The sequence below is a fragment of the Drosophila albomicans genome, chromosome 3 (genome assembly GCF_009650485.2).
Source record: "Drosophila albomicans strain 15112-1751.03 chromosome 3, ASM965048v2, whole genome shotgun sequence".
In the NCBI taxonomy this organism is placed as follows: Eukaryota; Metazoa; Arthropoda; class Insecta; order Diptera; family Drosophilidae; genus Drosophila; species Drosophila albomicans.
The window spans coordinates 24,782,000-24,796,696 of record NC_047629.2 but is presented as its reverse complement, the minus strand read 5'-3'; the positions used below and the strand labels follow the sequence as shown (position 1 = coordinate 24,796,696).

At 29.5% G+C, this 14,697-nt stretch overlaps 1 protein-coding gene across 7 annotated transcripts in view; it reads right to left on the bottom strand.

Moving 5' to 3' along the window:
- Positions 1-6,772: 6,772 nt before the first annotated feature.
- Positions 6,773-14,697, bottom strand: part of LOC117572344 (poly(rC)-binding protein 3) — a 121,367-nt gene continuing 113,442 nt past the window's right edge. For 5 of the 7 annotated variants that reach the window (XM_052003634.1, XM_034255093.2, XM_034255094.2 and 2 more), the window contains one exon: positions 11,094-13,759. In XM_052003634.1, coding sequence (XP_051859594.1) covers positions 13,081-13,759 — 679 coding nt within the window. In that variant the 3' untranslated portion in view covers positions 11,094-13,080. Of the gene's footprint in view, positions 10,826-11,093; positions 13,760-14,697 lie in introns of those variants that run through there. The other 2 variants (XM_034255098.2, XM_034255099.2) reach the window with 1 other exon arrangement.

Here is a 14,697-nt window from a genome sequence, read left to right as displayed (position 1 = left end):
ACTCATTATTATTATCTTCCCTTTCTGTGATTTTTATTTTATTTTATTTAAACATTGTTTTTAGTTATTTTGGGACATGTCCCACGCGTTGTTCACGTGATTTTTCCATTAGAATTTTTATTTTGCACTCAATATTATTACCTATTCCCTTTCTGTGATTTTTATTGCTTTTTATTTTATTTTACTTAAACATTTTGTTTTTAGTTATTTTGGGACATGTTTCACGCGCTGTTCACGTGATTTTTCCATAATGATTTACTCATTTTTATTTTTATCTTGCTTTCTATTTGAAATATTTTACAATTTGGCAACTAGCCAAAAAAGATAGAAAAAAGTGAAACTAACGATCGATTTCAATGAGAAGTACTTAGGCATATGCATGTTATTCTAAACCTGAATGAAAACCGGTTCCGTAAATTATTAGTAACATGTCAAATTCAGTTCTAGACATAAATTATTTCTATCTACTTCACGAGACTTTTCCATTAACTAATTATTTTTTATGAAGAGATAATACTAGTTTGCACTTTTCAACAATGTAAAAAAATATTAAAAATAATTAGAAAATAAATGACTTGCAAAAGCCGGTATAACTGACCTTTTAAAGTAGTTTTTCAATATCGAAGAGTAAAAGTAATCGAACTTGACCTACTAATAGCGGAATAATACAGCATTAATTTAAGATTCCATATGCGTATTGATTAGTTGTTATATGCATTTACAAATCGAGGGTCAATAGATTTCTTTGAAATAATTAAATATTATAATGAAATTTGTATTTACGAGATAATAAATCTACACGTGCTTCGGCGATTTAGCAAGCGTTTACAGTCCAATCTGCGTTTTTTTCGGCATAGTCATAACTACTTGCGCTTATCAATTTAATCAACTCGGTTAACAAATCGCACACTTGAGTATAAGAGGGAACAATTAATAATGTTAATACATATATGTACGTACAACTTGTAGTATCATTTGCCTAACGTTTTCGTTTTATTATTTCTCATCTCTCTCCTGACTCTCTCACTTTCGCTCTTTAGCTGTCAATCTGTCTCCTGCTCTTTGCGGTTTGTTTATAAATGAGGCACGAGACACACGCTCATATTTTTATTTTTTGTTTATTTATGTTTGACGGTGACAACATTTAGTTTTGTTGTTTTTTTTATTTGCCACTTTTTTATGAATGAATAATGACAAAGAGAATTCAGAACCAGAAACAGAGCGCTATAGTAAATTTGATTGTGTTCGTGTACACATGTGGTTAGTACACTATTTAACAAGTTTATTTATCCCACTTATCGTCTATTAACTATGCTAAGTGCGTCAATTGTCACTAAGTAATTTTCATGTATTATGGAATTTTTTGACAGCATTGTATTAATTTCGAGTTCTATTCAAAATATAATTGATATTTATTTAATTTGAATTGCTTTGCTTTTTGCACATTTCTATTCAAATGACAAGCCTAATTTAATTTAAATAATCAAATAAACAACTATAAAACTGTCTATTAATTTACTTACCGTATTCAACCTTTATAAATGATAAGCTTAATTTAATTCAAATAAATAGCTTTCAAATTATATTAGCCATCTATTAATTTACTTACCCTTTACAACCTTCAATAAATATTAAACATTTCTTCTTCTGCTGAAATGATTTATGAATATTCCCCCAAGAGAGTAAATAAAATTCATGTTTTTTATTTTGTTTGAATATATCTAAACACATACCTTTATTTAATGAATTCAAAAATTGTGTTAAATTCTGATTTACTTTTTTTTGTTTGGTTTTCCACTTCTCTCTCCATTTGTGGTACATTTCAATTTACTTCACACGCAATACATATAGAAAGTATCTCCTAATATTCCAGTGTTCATTTGTTGTTTTTGTGTATCTTTTTCTATTTGGTTTTCTTTTGTTTTTGTTTTTTGTTCTTTTTTTTGTTTTGTTTTATATTATTTTTGCTGGTATTTGAAGTAAAAATTTGACTCAAAACACATTTAGTTCGAGAACGCAACACATTTAGCTTGTAATTGGTTTGTTTAAAAATTCTTTCGTATTTTTGTTTTTGCTTGCTAAATTTGCGGTATTTATGAATGTGTGTGTATATGGGTATGTGGATAATAATTACACTGTAAGTTGCTTAACCTCATTTCGGGTCACAGAAATTGAACTACATTAAGAAAATTTAAAATTAGAATAGAGACAGAAGAGCAAATTTAGGGATTTTATATAAAAAAGTATTATAGAAGTCGTTAAAATTGGAGATTAAAAAAAAGCGAATAGTGTTTGAATATTTAATCAACTGTTAATATTTTAAAAATATAATTATAAATTACTTAATGCAGTTCAAAGTTAAGCTTCCGAAATTCGATTAGACAATGAAACAATCAGTGTTATCATAATGAGATTATGGTATGTTGTGTAACTGGCTTAAATACGATACGTGATTGAATTTCAACAAAAATAAATTGTTGCTGTAAATGTATATGTATATATATATATATGTATTGTATATATATGATGTATATGAGTTGTGAATAAATACATATGCACTGGTATTAATCATTACATTAATCGGTTTAAATAATTCACTTAATAGCTTGATCATTTTTTTTTTGCTTTGTTAGTAATAATGTTTCATGTTTCCTTTTTTTGCTTTTAAATCTATAAATTCAATTGTAATGCACTTAACTTTGTGAGTGTGTGTGTGTGTGAGTGTGAGTATCTCCTTTTCATTTATTGTTTAACATATTTTCGAGATTCCTGTGTTGTTGTTGCTGTTGAGTGTGTGTGTGGGTGTGTGTGTGTGTGTGTGTGCATGTACTATGTATGTATGTGTGTATGTGTCATGGCTTTGGTTTGCACTATATTATTCCGCACAGACATACACACACGATGATTTGAGTTTGTTGTCCATATATACGCTTTATATATATGTAAATACTTTTAAATATAATTTTTATAGAATTGTAAATATATTGTAAATAATGTTTGCTTTTTTTGTTTATTTTCATTTTTCTTTTTTTTTTCTCATTTCTATCATTTGTTTGTTTTGTTGGTTTTGGTATTCAACATGTTCTTTTATTACCATTTTTTGTTGTACATTTCGCATTGATGAATTAATACCGCTTTTACCGTTGCTTATTGTATGTAGTTTAATGGTTTTATTTGTTGTAACTTCTTGTTCTTGTTCTTCTTGTGATTATGTCGTGTTCCGCTATGCATGTGTGTAACATAATGTATATATGTATGTAAGTATTCTTGTATATCTCGCATCCTTCATCGCCTCTTCATATGGGATTGTAACTGAAACTGAATACTGCATATTTTTGTATTTCACAACTAATCGCAGTTTCAGCCAGTTTAAGCTGTTATCAATTCCAAGTTATCATTAAATATATTGACTTTTAATTAAAATACAATCCCATAGATCAGCTCATTCTAGTCCTGTATAGTACGAGTATATGTATCTTTTATAGCGTCTTGCTTTTTGTATCTATGTATGCAATGCAATTTATTTGAATTTCTGTGTGTGTGTTTTGTTTATGGTTTTTTATTTCTGTATAGAGTCATAGTACACATTTAAGAATTATGTTAAATATTATTGTTGTACACAGATAAACAAGTTTTCATTTCACTTATCGTTTCATTTCAATACCCTTACTATTTGTTTTTGTTTTAGTGTTTTTTAATTTCCATTATTGTTTATCATAATCTAAAAGTTGTTCAGTGCTGCTTTCAAATACAATTTATACTAAACATCATCAATTTGATGTTCTGTTTTCCCCCTTCACATCATGTCTTTATTTTTGTTGCCATATACAAAAGAGTGATTTGTTTATAGACCTACTATATCTTTTTTTTATCATTTTGTTGTTGGCTGTGCAATGAACAAAAATGTATTTTTATTGAGCTCATCAACTACATACATTTTTTTTTGCAATTCAATCAATTCAATTTGACTCTTCGCAATCAACAACACATCACATCAAAGATTAAGCGGTGCTGTGTGCTACTTTACGAATACTTAATCTTCACTTTAATAGTTTTAATTGTTCTGAAAATCTCCAAAAATTGGTGGTTCTGAAACCAACTGTTTTATGTTTACTTAAAACCCAAAAGAAAACCCGTGAAATACATACATATATATCGGCAAACAAAAATTTGCACTACAAATTGGCACTAACTTTTAGTTTGGTTTGTTTTGTGTTTTTTATTTTTACCACAATTATAACGCAAATATCTTTTTTTCCTTATTTTTTTTTTTGTTTTCAATCATTGGCTTAAATATATATTTATCCAAAAACATTTTGTAGGCATTGTCAACTATCGTTTTGTGTTAGCCATATATTTAATAGTTGTTTTGTATTATGACATTTTGTTCATTTCATTTATTGAAGCTCTAGTTATATGATTGCCTTGCAGTTTTCTACAACTTGTAAATATGTTCTTCAAATATTTTCCTGTTGTTTAACTATACTCATTATTATAGGACTGTTCTCTTGCGAAATATTTGGAAACTTTGTCAAATCAAGCAGGATATTTGGTAAAATATATACAAGAAACGGAATACAAGAGAATTGCCTTAAAAGTATGCAATGGTTATTTTCTTTCTTCAAAAAACAATAATCAGAGGAAATGGTCAAGTTTATTCGAATTCGAAATTAACAAAGTTTTGCGGCAATCAGCATTCCAAGTGATAAAATATCTATAACAAATTGTTGTTCACCCTGTGTTTTTTTTTTATTTTTGGCACACTTTTGAAATACATTTAGTTAGTTTCAAACTGAAAATACAGCCACTTTTCGAATATTATTGTAAAACCTTCTTCTCGATACGGATGCTACTCCGACAAGTTAATTGATTATTAGTATATTTTGTTATGTGTATTGTTGTTTTGCAGTTTTTGTTTTAAATAAGCTCCTTTTGCGCAATATGAACTTTAAATAGCTGTCAATGTTATTGGCTTTCAAATGAATTCACATAAATTTGCGTATTTGTTGAAATTCGTATAATTCCTATGTGTTGTTCCCCTAAAAAAAGCAAATTTTTTTGTTTGTGCTCTTGTTGTTGCTGTTGTTGTTCTTTAAAACAAAGTTCATTTTGTTATACATTGTTTGGCCAGTAGTTGTTGTTGTTTTTTGTTGTTGTTTAATGATTTCCTGTTTTATGTGTTGTTCTTTTGTAATTGTTATATTTGGCACAATTATGCAATACTTTTCATAGAGTTGAATGGGTTGGGCTACCATTTATGTATAGTAAGTAGTATTCTTTGCCAACAACTGTGTTGTGGGGTTGTGGGGCTCTGACTTACTTATGCTTTTATTATAATTTAATCTTATATTTTAAATATAAGTTGATCCCAATTGTTCAGTTTTATCAATTTTACGCTGCATTTTCATTCTTTTCTTTTTCTTTCAAATAAAAGACTGAGAAATAGAGACTCGTATGTTGAGTTGAGACACTTAACAACTAACATAATTTCCTAAATTGCCATTGCTATTTTTTACGATTAGTTCAAATTGTGTCTTCGGAAATGCAATTGTCTTTCATAGTGATTTTCATTTTGTATTAAGTACATATATATATATATATATATATAATAATTTGTTTTTATGTTTATACACATATACAAACACACACATATAGTACATTGAAAACAGTTTTGTAAGTTATTTATGCGATGCGCCAATTTCTCATGCCAATTCCAATTCCGCTAGCCTGTAAACAATTTCTAGAGATATTAACTGTCTAATGAACATGTTGGAGAGTGCATGCTATGTATTCAATTCATTTCTTTTCTTTTCTCATATATAATTTATTTTAAATTCTTTTTTGTTATTATTTATATATGTGTGTATGTATGCGTTATGTATTTATTTCTTTGATCTATGTATATAAGTTATTGGTTATATGTTTTTATTTTCCATTTTTTAAATTTGTGAGAAACCTTAGCTGTTTCGTATATTCGTATTTACTGGCAATACTCTTGAGTATGCATGCCTTCTATTTTCCTTTTTCAATTGCTTTGATGAATTGGAATACACGTAGTTACTTTTTCTGCTTGGTATTTGAACCATACGAGAGAGATAATGCAGCAACAAAAATGGTATACGACTAATTTATATTGATTTGATTTGGATTATGTTTACACTGCGCAAAAGTTTTTCGAAATTATCAAACGATTGAATTTACCATAAGCAGCATAAACAAATCCGTTTTTATGTTGTATATATTCTTTTTTTGCTTTTTCAAAGAACTTAGAAGTTTTGCACATATGAATTCCCTATCATCTAGTCATGTTTCTAGGCTTAGCTCGAGTCCTAATGACACTAGCTTATTCAAAACTGCACACCAGAGAGTAGAGAGAGAGTTGATTAAGCAAAAGCTATACACATCTACATCACATACAAGCATCTGTCTGTGCAAGCACATAAAAGCTTTAAGCTTGCACTCTTATCAAACCGAGAGCTTCGCGTTCTAGCCACAATTTATCACTAATTGTCCCTAATCGAATATCTTCTGTTGCCGATTTCAGCTAGTGCCATTGGAATATTTTCTGCCTGTATATTTCTTGCCTGCTCTATGCGCAATTTACATGAAGTTTTCAGTTTAAGTTATGTATAACAACATCTAACACCAATATGTAGTTAATAAATTTGCATATTTCTTACTTCAACCCGATTTAACCGATGTGTTTCCGTTCTATATGCTGATTTGTTTTTTGTTTTTTTCTAAATTAAAATTTTCCTCGTATATTTTCCTCTTTTCTTTTTTTTTTTGGATATTAAATAAGAATATCTAAAATACCTTAAGAATTAGCTTCTGTTTTTATTTTTTTTATGTATATGTATATAAATATGTTTTTTTTATCATTTTCTACATTTGCCTTTTAACAATTGTTTACATCCGTTCATCCGTTTTTCAATCCATATGTCAAGTGCCTTAAATGCTTTTGTTTTTCGACTTATTGTGTAGAGTTTATGTTTATGTTTTTGTTTTAATGTTTTTTCTTTTTTTGTGTATTTTTCTTTTTGACATGTATTGTAAAATGTGAGCAAATACATTCAAGTGATTTGTAATTACACTGAGAGAAACATTTATATGTGTGTTGTGTGTTAATTAGTATATTTTGTTAAGTTGCTGACTAATTGTTCATTAAATCGGATAATGTTTCGAGAATCGGTGTTATATTGTTTTTTGTTCAACTACTACATACTTGCAGCTAATTTATTAAATAAATATTAAATACATTATTATTTATATTTGATATTTATATTATATTTTTTCATTTTATGTATTTTTTATATTTTGTTTGTTCTCAAGTACTATAACGGGCAACTCTACACATTGGTTGTTGTTGTTCTTGTTATTTTGGTTGTTGAAACTCGAATAGCTTTAAGCAATTGTGGGTCATATGTCTCTAAAAGGGATAATTTCTTTATGTCGAAAGGCTTATGTAAGAATGTAAGCATAGTTTTGTAACTAAATATCATACATAAGCTGGGAAAGTTGATAGGAAAATATCTATAGAATTTTTGTTGGTGGAAAGGTAGAAAACTCACACTGCCACAGAAATTGTCACACAAATGCTGTTTCTCTTTTTTTAGTTTTGTTGTTGTTCTCGATTATGTGGGGCAAGAAGAAATTTGCTTGGTTTGGTTTTTAAGGCACCATTAAAATTGCTTTTCTTACACGTATTTTTCCTTTGCAAATTTACAAGTTTTCAACAAATTGTTTTAATAATTTACATACACATACACATATTAGTAAAAATTCATTTGAAATTGTTGTTGAGCTATTGAGCTATTTTAAATGTAGTTTCTTTATACACACACATGCACATAATTAATTTATCCCTTTTGTTTTGTTCTTTCTTTATGTTACAAATAGTCCCAATCACTATTCCGTTGTTAACCCGTCAACGTGCGTCATTCTCATTCTCATTATCATTATATTTCTTTTATTTTAATTGTTTTCTTCTCTTTTTTTGTTATCTTTTATTTAGTTGGTTTGTAACTTGCGCAAAAAATTTACTAAATATTTCAAATACAATTAAATACAAGTGTACATAATAATTTATTTAATATATGTATATTTATATATAGATATATAATTTATTTATATATAGATATACGGCTTTGCTTCCATTCAACTTTCTTAATTTCATTTGTTTATTTTGTTGTTGGTTCAAAAATGATTGCTTCAAATTGTCATCAGCGAAATATTTGTCACTAAAATCACGAAATAGTTTCGCTAGATATTTTGCTGCCTGTGTTGCACATTTTGCTTGATCCTCATTTTATTTTTTAAAACATTAGTTTTAGTCAATTATACGTAGAGTGTGGCTCTAAGCTAACAGTAATGCATTTATCATTATATCGTAATAGTATTATCATTTATCAATTCTGTTTCTTTTTTATGCTATTAACAATTTCCTGTAATCAAGTTTTGCTTCATAAGTGTCTTTATTATTATTATTTTAATTATGCAAGAAAATTAGCGTAAAGGGATCAAAATTAATTTCAAGTTATTGTAAGCATTCAAAAAATTAATGTTCCTTCAACTAATTTATAATGTGTAGAGTACAAATAAATGATATATGCATTGAAATTGTTCGTGTTCTCTGGGATATGTTTGACTTTATATGCTTTTGTATAATTTTCTTCTGATTACAATAATTATGTTGTATTTTTATTTTTTCTTGTTGTGGATATGTTTGGGTAATTGTATTTGTTTAGTTTTGTTTTTTTTTTTTTTTTATATTTCTGCCTTATGGTATAATTAATTTGTATAATCGAAATTTGACACATTTTTCTGCCCATAAATTGTTATTTTGTTTAACTAGCTTACGGATTGATGTTTCGGCTAGCGCCTAACCTAACAGACATATGTTTGTATATATTTATAAATTGTTTTTAATTTCATTTTTTATGTAGGTGTCTGTGTGTGTGTGTTTTTATGTGTGAGTATGTATGTAACTAAATTTCGTCACTATTGTGGCTTAAAATTATTTGGTAATTTATTTAACAAGCCACAGTTGCATTTGCAATTTTCTTTTTATTAATTAATTTTTGCTTCTTGCTGCCCAGCCTAAAATTAAATTTAACTCAAATTAAATTAAGTGTTGTTTTTTTTTTGTAGTTTTAACATTGAAAATCATTTTATTTTTTGTTTTGATGTTGTTTTGCGTATAAATTTAACAGCTAATGTTTTAAAATTATACTTTAATTTAAGCATAATCGCAATAGTATTAATTAAATTAAATCCATTATTCTCATTTCATTTTCCACGCATTAGAAAAGTCTTTTTAATCGCCGCAAAAGTGCTTAAACATTATTATTGTAATTTGAATTTTGGTCACTTAATTTAACATTTTCACTAAAAAACCAAAACACCTTGCAAAATGTTTTAACAAAAATAAATTTGGCTTCAAATGTTTCCGCTCAGTTGATGTTTCTCTGATTTTTGTATTTTTTCTTCTTCTTATTGTTGTTGTTGTTGTCGTTCAGTTTTCGTACAACAAATTATAACTAATTTTGAAAAATGTAAAAATCAAGTCGTATTTAATTTAGATTAATTTAATTTAATTAGTTCATAGTTATTATATGTATGTAGTTTAATCAATAAACAGAATAAATTTTGTCCTTCAGTCTAAACATATTCAAAAATCACAAATACAATTTCGATAACAATTACAATAATAAAAATAATAAAATTAAAAATTATTATATCAATTAATATAGTATATGTTTGTTTGTATGTATATCCGTCATATTCATATATATAATTGTATGTATATAAATATTAACAACAAACGCACAAAATTTGTCGCCTAACAAAGTGAAAATTAATTAATTAATTTCTTTATTTTCTTTTGTTATGATTTAGTATGTAATTTTTGTCTCTTTGCTTTGCTTGCTGCTTGGCTTTCATCATTATTGTTAAATATTCTTTTTTTTACGATTTGTTTTTATAATGCTTAAATTTGTTGTATGTTGTTTTTTGTTTTTGGTTATGTGCATGCACAATTACTTGGCTTAAAATTTAATTGCATTTAGAAGTTTGCTTTTACTTTTGCTGTATTTGCTGTGTTTTTTTTGTTTGTTTGTTTGTTTGTTTGTTGGTTATAATTATTGTTGTTTGTTTTGTCTTCATTTTGACTAAGCTTACAATTAATTGCTGTTCTGTTCTTACTCTTTTGGGCACACGAACCTCAGGGAAGAAGTGTGCCCGAAAACGGTTTTAACATAAAGTTATTCTTATTGTTTTGTTTTCTTTCTTCATATTACTTTGTTTTAAACTTAATAAAAAATATCATAATTAATAAGAATCAATGAATAAATATAACGCGTATGTATTCGTATATGTCTGTATGTATGTATGTATGTGTCTATGAACGTGGTTTATGTATGTCGTTAATATTCTCTTTACTCCTCCTCCATCGGTGATTTGACATCTTGTTGTCATATGATTTGTTTGTGATTTATCTTTTCTTTTTTTTTTTTGTAATTTTTTATACCTTTTCTGCATTTTACTTATTGCTTATAATTTAACATTTGACGATTCATGCGTCGCCGATTTTTGCCGTTCTCCCCGCTGTCACAGTTGTTACAGTTGGTTACAGCTTTGCGGCTCCAGTCCCTCGCTGCATTCGATTTGTTTTAGCTTTTTATTTGATGGTTGGTTGTTGTTTTGTTTCTGTTGTTGTTGTTTGTTGAATTTGCGTTGCACTTAGTGTATGGGTGTCTTAACAATTGCACTGGGCGCAATATAGTGGTAACCAGGTATGGGCAGTCCAGCGGTCTCCATTGATATTCTGCAAATTGCAATATATAATTTAACTTGAATGGTATTACAAAGGAAATTATAGATATTGATTGTGTGTGAACGACCTAGATTTTGTTAAAAGTTTACCGTTGCTTTAAGATTTATATCATTACCCAAGATAAGCGAGTATTATTTTAAAGATTCTATTGGAAGTTTAAACTCTTTTTTTAGTATTTCTTCACTTTATTACAAACGCAGTTTTTGTTTCATATATAATTTTGTTTCATTGCATATAAATAGATTTGCTTGTCGGTTGGTTGTTTTGTTTTTTTTTTTTTTTGTAGCTATAAATCGCGACTAAGGGTAAAGCGATTTCGGTTTAGTGTGTCTATTCATGTTAAGTATTTAGTAGTACATTCATTATAAGAATTTTTTAGCTTTTGCTCAAACTACTTTGTATATACGAGTATGTATTTGTAAGTATATATTTATATATATATATGTTTGTATATAATTTGGTTATAAAATCGTAAGCCCGCTTAGCTTAAATAATCGTAAGGGTGTAATCTGTGTTCTGTATTACAATGTGTGTCATTTGTCTTATTAAATAATAATATTCCTAATTTATAATTTATATGTATAAATTTATTTTGTAAAGAGGAGAGAAATTTCAATTTCATTTTCCGAATACTTTCATTTCAACAATCGTTTTTTATCCTTTTTTACCAATTCAAAAAAAGTTTGGTATCTTTTGTTTCTTTTTTATTTGCAAGTAAAATAATAAGTAATAATAAGTATAATAACAAATTTACAATCGTATAATAAATACAATAATTTAGAAATAAGAAAATCAGTGTATACAACTAACCGAATTATCGAATGATTTTTCTTTTTATAAACAATTCAAGACTTCAAAAGTCTAATACATAATAACGTTTCATCTTCCCTATCAACATATACATATATAATATGGGTATACCTTATGTATTTATGTATGTATCTTTCTTTCTCTTTTCCTCTTTCTATGTGTGGTGCCTTCAAATGGCTTTCTAAGTGATTTATTTTACTCTCTTCTTTTTGTTCACGGTTCAAAATTTTCATTATGCTTTATGCTTTTGTACGCTCATTTGCGTCGATTGCGTCAATTAGAGCGAATTGGTCCATTAAAGTCGCCGTGCCAAATTCATATCAGCACAATGCATTGGAATTTTTTTCTTCAATTTCTTAATTTTGTATTTTTTTTTTTTTTTTTGTATTTTTTTTCTTTCATTTGCATGGAACTTCTTTAAGAAGTTTTGTTTTCTTTGCTTGACAAATGACTGAAGAAGGAAAAGAGGGGCAACGGGTTTATACTTAAAATACGATTAGTGCTTACTGGCTAGTTAGAGAATTATATGAATAATTACTTAGTACAGATATTGGAGAGGGAGACTAATGACATCGCATATGTTACAGTGAATGTGAAAGGGGTTTTCGGGGGATGTGGGTTGAATGTATGCTAATTGTTATCGATATTCGATATACGATATTAAGCAATTCACAAAACTCTTTACTTCCTACTACGTTTATCAATCTTTCTCATTCTAAGGATGCGCTAAAATTTGGCAAATTCTATAATGTACGATATATGTATTATGTTTATAACTATAAAAGGGACAAGGGCAAAACATCCTACATATATGTTATATATAGTATGTTGGTATTTATGTATGTAAAACACCTATTAGGAGTCTCTACTAGGGTCCTTATGCTGCATTTCACTTGGTCAAAATTTGATTACAATACTTGGACTAATTCCATTTCTTCTTTTTGCTTTCTATATATATTCGATAAACAATATTGTTCAAGTGCTTGAAAAATTCAAATGTAAGGTATACGTATGTTTAAGTAGCTGTCGTTTTCTTGGCAGTCCTAATCTTAATTTCCATTTTTATTTACGATATATATATTGCGGCATTATTAAAATAAACAATAATTGCCTCAACTAAAAAACTAAACTGAATACTACCTCGATTACTGTTTTCAACTAATTTATAAAAAATTGTCTTCAAATTTCAAATACTTTTACCAATTTTTTTTGTTTCTCACTTTTACAACTATTTCCTTTACTTTGCTTTTTTATTTGTATTTTTTATTTTTTGTTTCTTTGTAGAGTAAAATTCTTGAAGAATCGTTGACTCTAAAGCTGTCGCAACGCTAAAAGACTGGATTTTAAAACTAACAGAAGCTACTACATAGCTCGACTATTATCAAATGATGATCGCTTTTCTCTTAACTCTTGGGCTGGTCTAATTTGGCCTACCCCTAGTAGGGATTAAACTTGTTGCGCGCCTTCTCCGATTCACCCCCGGTCTCTGTCTGATGCTGCCTAAAACGCGAGGTCGCATAGTGACCCTTGGCACGATTCACGCCCGTGGTCTGCACCGGCGGTCCACCGGGCGTTCCATTGCCATTGTTGCCCAACGATGTCAGACTGAGCAGATCCAAGGCGCTCAGATTGGAGAGAGCGGTGAGGGCGCCCGGTTTGGTCAGCAGTTGCAATGCAGAGGCCAATGAGCTGCCGCCTAAAGCAGCTGCGGCTGCTCCATTGCTGAGATTGTTGCTGTTGTTCACGTTGTTGTTGTTATTGTTGTTGTTGTTGTTGTTCTGTGTGCCATTGGTGGCATAATTGGAGGCGTTGGTGGCGCCATTGGTGCTGGCGGTACTGTTGCTGCTGCTGTTGTTGGTGTTGCCATTGTTGTTGGCATTGCTGCCAGTTAATGGCACTGTCAGACAGCCGTTGCCATTGACACCGGCAGCTGCCGCCGCTGCCACAGCAGCCGCTGCGGCTGCACCGCCAACTCCTCCAACACCAGCACCTCCAGCAGCAGCCGCAGCAGCAGCGGCGGCGGCGACAGCAGCACCACCACCACCGGCTGTTGTTATGGCTGCAGTGCCATTTTGGGCTGCCTGATCCTGTAGATTGGCCTTCTGCAGTTCAACGCTGTGGATGAGGTACACAGAGAGATAGATAGAGCCAGAAAGAAAGAGAAAGGAACATATGGGATATTGTTTTTGCTTTTGGTTTTTGCAGGTAAGTTTTTTTAAAACCATTTTTTCTTTTCTTTTTTTTTTTGGTTTTGTGATTTTGTGGAATTGAGTTGGTAATTTTTATTTTTATTTTTTTTATTGAATTTCTTTAGTGTTATGCAAAAAAGGTTAAGGAGGTTTTTGTGTGGAGGAACGGTTCGGAGTAAACGGATGGTATAGCAAAGTTTCTGTCAAGAACTTTTGGTGCTATTTGGTTTGGTTTGGTTTTTGTTTTGTTGGTGGGAGCGGCGTTCAAATATTTTTTTCTTTTTTTGGATGGTAGGAGAAGAAAACTTGTAAATATATCTTTTTTTTTTTTGGTTGATTGGTTGGTTGGTTGGACATGACCGAAAGAGTTTTGAAGAGTATTTTTTGAGGGATTGAACTTTTTAATGTTTTTGTTTGGTGGGATTTTTTGTTGGTTAAGTTTTAGTTTGTTGCGGGTTGGGGGAGAGAGGAGCATAGTATTATTATTTGTTTATTTAATTGAATTGATGTTTTTGTCTTTTTATTATTATTTTTTGGTTTGGTTTTAGGTTGGGTGAGTTGAACTGCAGTTTCTTTATTGAAGATGTACCAATTGTATTCAGTTTCGATTCCAGTTGCTTAGATATTTGCTTGTGTGAGAGCGCGACAGACAGAGTGTGTGTGACAAAGATTGAGCGAGAGAGAGACAGAGTGCGACGCGTGACGAAGTTTTTTAGTTGCTTTAGGTGCTGCTGTCCATCTTGCTCCTGCTCCTCCTCCTCCAAAATTGCCTGCTGAGCTGAGACTCGTTGTATATGTGTTTGGATCTACTATATACATCGATGGGTAATACTAGATGCTAATTAGGTTTATATATTGATATTT